The sequence below is a fragment of the Miscanthus floridulus genome, chromosome 1 (assembly GCF_019320115.1).
Source record: "Miscanthus floridulus cultivar M001 chromosome 1, ASM1932011v1, whole genome shotgun sequence".
NCBI classification, from domain to species: Eukaryota; Viridiplantae; Streptophyta; class Magnoliopsida; order Poales; family Poaceae; genus Miscanthus; species Miscanthus floridulus.
Window position 1 is genome coordinate 107,428,998 of NC_089580.1, and position 5,960 is coordinate 107,434,957.

At 44.5% G+C, this 5,960-nt stretch overlaps 1 protein-coding gene across 1 annotated transcript; it reads right to left on the reverse strand.

The window, feature by feature from the left end:
- Positions 1-3,832: 3,832 nt before the first annotated feature.
- LOC136461102 (uncharacterized) lies at positions 3,833-5,128 on the reverse strand. Its single transcript, XM_066460551.1, has one exon. It carries the CDS (start codon positions 5,126-5,128, stop codon positions 3,833-3,835), a length of 1,296 nt encoding a protein of 431 aa, XP_066316648.1.
- Positions 5,129-5,960: the final 832 nt, after the last annotated feature.

Here is a 5,960-nt window from a genome sequence, read left to right on the forward strand (position 1 = left end):
ATTCATGTGGTTTTTTCATGCTCTAATTGCGGTAAAAAGGATAAATCTGAGAATGATTCATGTGAAAATTGTGGTACCCTTTTGAAACATATTGATTACTTGCAAGGGAATATGAGAACTAAAATTTTGAATCAAATTTTGGAACAAAAGACTAGCACACATAAAACGGGTTTATGTTTTGATCCTTATGCTCATTCTAAGACTCATGCACCAACTATTGTTAAACCTATTGGTAGTGGAAAATTTGAGACAGCTCATGAACCTAAAAAGATCATTTTTAAATCTGTTGGTATTATGTCTTCTACTAGTCAAGTGAATGCAAATGTTGCTTCTACTTCTCAAGTTAAACATAAAGTTAAGTACACTTGCACTCATTGTGGTAAAGATGGACATCTAGTAGATTTTTGCTTTAGACTAGCTAAACAACAAAGGAAAGAAAAGGGCTAAGTCTATGTCTAATTTTAGAAGAGCACAATTTGTTCCACGTGAGGTTGTGTCACCATTCTTTGTGCACAGAGTGAAGCAAACATCTTTTGTTGATAGAAACACAAGTAAATCTAAATCTGAATTTTTCCATAAGAATACTTGTGTTATGCCTACACGTGCCTTCAGTCGTGTGTCACAATATTGGATTCCTAATAAATGTTTTATGACTAACCCCAGTACAAAGGCCTCAACATCTTGTAGTGCTACGTAGGTTTTTCAGATGCAGGATGGAGAACATGAGCTTAATGGATCTTGGTGTTTTGCTTGATGTGATCAAGACATGGATTGTTCTCTTCATTTTTTAGATGGCTTTTAAAGGATCATAAAAAACATTGTGAGCTATTCTACACTCATACCTTTACATTCAAATAAATATTTTTGTGGTATGAGTTGAGATGCTTGTTCATATACGAAGATGTACCCCCTAGCAGATGTGAATGCCAATGTTCATTATTTATCTGGTGTTGCCAATGTTTTCATCAAGGGGGAGATTGTGAGATCATGTGATGAAACATTGGTTTGATATGAAATTGGCATTGCAAAGTGATTTGGATTATGGCATAGTTTGATATGCATGTGCTGCTTATATATGCTTGTGATAGCATGGTGATTTGGTATTGTTGCATGACATGCTCGTGTGAGGTGTTGTGCGGATTGACTTGACTCAAGTCGTGAACTTGGGCTCAGACACGGTTTGCGTGTTTGTTCATGTGCAAGTGTTGCTTGAGGCGGAACGTGGTCGATGACGTACTGAATCTAGGTTCAGGGAGGAACTGAGGTTTCGGGACTAAGTTCAGGGAGGAACTGAAGTCCTATCGGTCAAGGGTGTCTTGTGGGATGTTCGGCCTAAAAGAACGGTGTACATAAAGAGATCACTCCGTGAGACGTACACGGGAAATGTACAGGCTACGGAGTGATGATGATTGGCAGTCACGATACATGGACATGCAAAGGAATGCGTGGGAGTGTGATCGTGAGTGCAGGCAAGGAGATGGACATGCGTGCACATGCATGATGGTGTGTGTGCGTGTGGTGCATGGGAATAGTGTCCAGGTTTTATACGTTTTGGAGAGCTGGCCGAATTAAGCAAGGAGATGTTCCTGTTGGTTCGGTGGTGGTTAGTCCAGTCGGACTTGGTGCTGGAGGACTTGGCTTGGTCATGTACCGATTAGGGAAAACAGGATCAGCATGCTAGCTGGTTGGTTCGACCAAGATGTGGCCAAGCGCGTGATATGGTGCGTGGTGACGCGCGGCGCTTGCACGAGCCTTGATGATTGGCTGTGCTTGCAAGGAAGGAGTCCATATTGGACCCATTCGTGGTTAGCTACGAGATGGCCGGATTGGCTTCCTAGTGCTGCGTGCTTTCCTGGTGACATGCATGTGGTGCTGGCCGTTTATTTTAGGAGACCGAGGGAGGCCAGGTCAGGGTGTATGTGCGACTTCGGCTTTAAGTGCGACGACAGGAGAAGAGAGGCAGCGCAGGCAAAAGGGTTTATCCGGCGGCTGTTTTAGTGTTTAGGGATTTTGTGGAGAATCCTTTTGAGGATGCTTGTAAGTTGCATCTTGTGAACATATCAGAGTAATGAAGTTCAATTCTCTCATATTGATGTGTTAGTAGTATTGTTGCTTCGCTCAGCTCTTTTACATGCCCTGCTTTTGGTTTTGGATTGATTTATTTTGGTTGGAAGTTTAGACTTGATTTAATCTATCTAAAATAATGCTAGAGCATCAAGCTTGTTATCTGATAAGTTTCATTGATTTATCTGTTCAGAGTTGAAAACGAGGCTTAATTTGGTTTTGTATTTAGGGGAGGTCTTAAAATTAATTTTGGCTTCCGCAATCATTCAACACCCCCCCTCTGATTGCCTGTTTTAGAGTGAATCGATCCTACACCATCGACAACACCTTTTCCCCGCCACGGCATAGTGGGGCCTGGTAGCAAAGAGCAGCGCTGCGCATCCAACCCAACAGTGTACTTGCAAAACGTGATAATGTTGAAGTGGGGGGTTCAATGAACGACCTAACAAGGACGCTGCCAAGGACGGTGATGCCTTCAAGGAGTACCGGTCGCTGTTTGGAGCCCCCCTGTCGGCATCGAAGTGCGAAGCCATTAGAACGTTTTGTTCCCCGCTGGTGATAGGCTGGACAATGTGGTGCTCATTGAGGGGGTGGAACAGGAACTTCAGTAGATACTGCAATCGCTCTTGTCTGTGCTGTAGTTTTTTCGCTATGCTCTTTGGTGCCTTTGCGCCTGTCCTTCATTTTCTTTTCTGTGGTTTTGCTGCAGCTCTGGGCAACCTTTGGTAACCTATGAGCAGGGTCGTTTGTTTGGTTTGACTGTGTTTGTTTACTCCCTCTTAATGAAATACGTGCTATGGCACAATCATGAAAAAAAATGATCCAATATGCACAAGCTTAATCCGTTGTGTACAACTAACTCTAACAAGTACTTAGAATAACCTCAAAACCATTTTCACTCACCAGATAGTTTGATGCTGACTTTAACCTAAGTGAACCATCTCGTGACCATTCTTATCCATGTATGTTAGACACCCAATGATTTAAGACATGACTCACTCCTCATGTAAAGTATTCGTTGTTCAGGACATTGGATCATTCAAATGTATGAAACATCCTAGGGCTTCATCTTGTTCCCTTATCTAATGTAATTTTCCATTGTTCACTGCCAGATTAGTGAAGTATGAATGATTTCAGGTGTCTTGGGCCCTAGCGAGTAAAATATGATCCTCAACCATTCCGTTGCTAACTTTGGAGGTTTCGCCTTGTTATTCCACCAGGAGATAAATGTACTCATCCCCTCCCTTTTCGGGTTCAATCCCCATGAATCACCCTCCCCCAAGGATTTATTTTGCCATCCTTAAACTTGCCTACATGCAAATCTACACACCATCCCTCCCAACCACCAATCTACTAGCCACCCTCTCTCCAACCTCCATGCCCCTGCCCAATACGACCACCGTATCCCAAGAAATGAGCGCCTCCAACAGGCACTGCCTACAACATCCCAAGCGTCCCCATTTCCTCCCCCTCATTCACCCCACACGGCCCCAACATCGCCACCACTGAGCCATCCATGACGTCGCACATCATCCTACCACTCTCCTTATGTAACATCAAAGCTTGTCTGCATTATTGGTCGGCTGCCATCGCAATCTATGACTCAGTTTTCTTGAGTACCCTCATCTCACCCGCCCTCTCCAACGCCATCGATGCCCCTACCACCAATGTTTTCCCCAACATATGACCCTCTACACTCTGTTTGACTTTGGGACCTGCATATGAATAGCTTGTGCCTCTTTTTTTTCAGAGGAAATCACAATTTCCATTACTTAGACGGAGCTGAATCATCAGCAATCAAGTACATGATATGCGCCTGGATGGGCACCAACACTGGTGCCATAGCCGGATCACTCATGCTCCCTAACGAAGCTAATTCGTGGGCTACTCTATTACAAGAGCGTGGGCTCTGTTGCACAACCCAAGAGATGAAATTCATGGACAACAAGCTACGAAGCTCCGCAACCAGATCAGTAACAGCACTGAGATCGTAGGCGCTCGAGTATACCGCTTGTACGACGGCCACAGCATCCGATTCAACAACCACATGTCCCACCCCTACTTCAATTGCCGCTTGGATGCCTTGAATACAAGCGATGAGCTCGCCTTGCAGCGGATTCAGAAACGCTTCGATTCTTCCACGGCAGGCCATCACTACAGCACCATCCTGATCGCGAAGCACGCAGCCCCAGCCTCCAATCCCAGTGCCAGGTTCGAAAGCCGCATCACAATTCACCTTCACATGACCTGCAGCAGGTTTCTCCCATCTGTGCGATCTCGACAGGCCCACGCTGACCACGGCACTCTTCTGCCTATCTTTTTCAGCCATGCGCACCAGAACACCTTGGACTATCCAGGCCGGGCCTCGACATTGCTCCCCTTCCCTAACACGGTTTCTGTCAGCCCAGCATAACCACAGAGCAAAGCAACACTTCAGTTTCAGCTCTACTTTCATTTTCATGACCGCTTCAATGACATCTCTGGCTGATGGTTGAGCCAGCAGAATATATCTTTCTCGAGTTAACCCCAGCTGACACCAAACATTCTCCATTAGCTTGCACTTGAGGAAATGATGTGCCCCATCCTCGTCAAAACGTTGGCAGATAGGACACCTAGTGTCCAGCACCACCCCTCGCCTCTTCAAATTTACTCGCAAAGGATGTCTGTTGTAGCAAAGCCTCCACAGGATGTGCTTGCTTTTTTTTGCACAATCGGTCTCCCATATTTTCTTCCACAATGAATCATGTGCCGGGTCTGTATTGGATGATGATGCACCACCTCTCCTACTGCTCCTTAGCTGATCGTGCCTGAAAACTTTATAGGCGTTAACTGAGAAAGCGCCTTTAGCATCAAAATGCCAAGCCGCCCTATTACTCATGCCTCCATGCAGGGGAAGGGATGGGATTAAATTTGCATCCTCTTCCAAGAAGGTATCCCTAACCAATTGGTCGTCCCAGAAACCGGTTAGTGGATTGATGAGTTCAACAACTTCTCTCAGTAGACTGCCATGCCTTGGAGTAATCGGTTTCCTAGTCGAGTCCTTGGGAGCCAGGGATCCGACCATATGCGCAGACCCTGTCCATCGCCTACCCTCCAGATAAGCACCTTTTTCAGCAGCTCAATACCTTTAAAAATGCTTCGCCAAGAATATGAGACACCTTCCCTTAACCGGGCGTCCAAAACAGAAAGACCTGAGCATTATTTAGCCCTTAGCAGCCTGGAGCATAAAGACTCTGGGTTTTGCAGGAGCCTCCAGGCCTGCTTGGACAGCATGGCCATGTTGAGAGCATGGATGTCCCTGAAAACGAGCCCTCCCCCTCCTTCTTGGGCTTGATCATCACTTCCCAGCTCAACCGATGGATTTTATGTTTCCCCTCTTGTTGCTTCCAACCAAGGTTTTCATTTTCAGAAATTAAAATTTATCGGGGTTACAGATAAAGAGGATAAACATGATATATCAGAAATATCGGACCAAATTCAAATAAAATTTAATTTGAATTTAAGTAAATTTAAATAAATTTAAACAAAATTTAGATATTTTCTTTTTCGCACCTACGGATAAAAAGGATATATCGGAAATATCAGGAGATTTCGGACAAAAAAGGAAACCATGCTTCCACCAATATCTGCATATCATTGCACTTATGTGATCGCACAAAGTCTTGGTAATATCAAAGCAACCCATCCCGAAGGTTGGAATAACTTGAGCGACTGCCTTTATTAAAATTTCCTTTCCACCTCATGAGAGAAATTTCTCCTTCCACCCATGGATTCTTTTCCAAACTCTATCTTTTAAATAAGCAAAAATCTTCGATCTCAAGCTCCCAACATGAACTGGTAACCCCAGATATCTTTCATTCATAGTCTCTTTTTCCACTTCTAAAATTTGCTTGACC

What these genes read in the sequence shown, in the direction of transcription:
- LOC136461102 (XM_066460551.1), bottom strand. Translation starts at nt 5,128, where the DNA reads ATGGTCGGATCCCTGGCTCCCAAGGACTCGACTAGGAAACCGATTACT.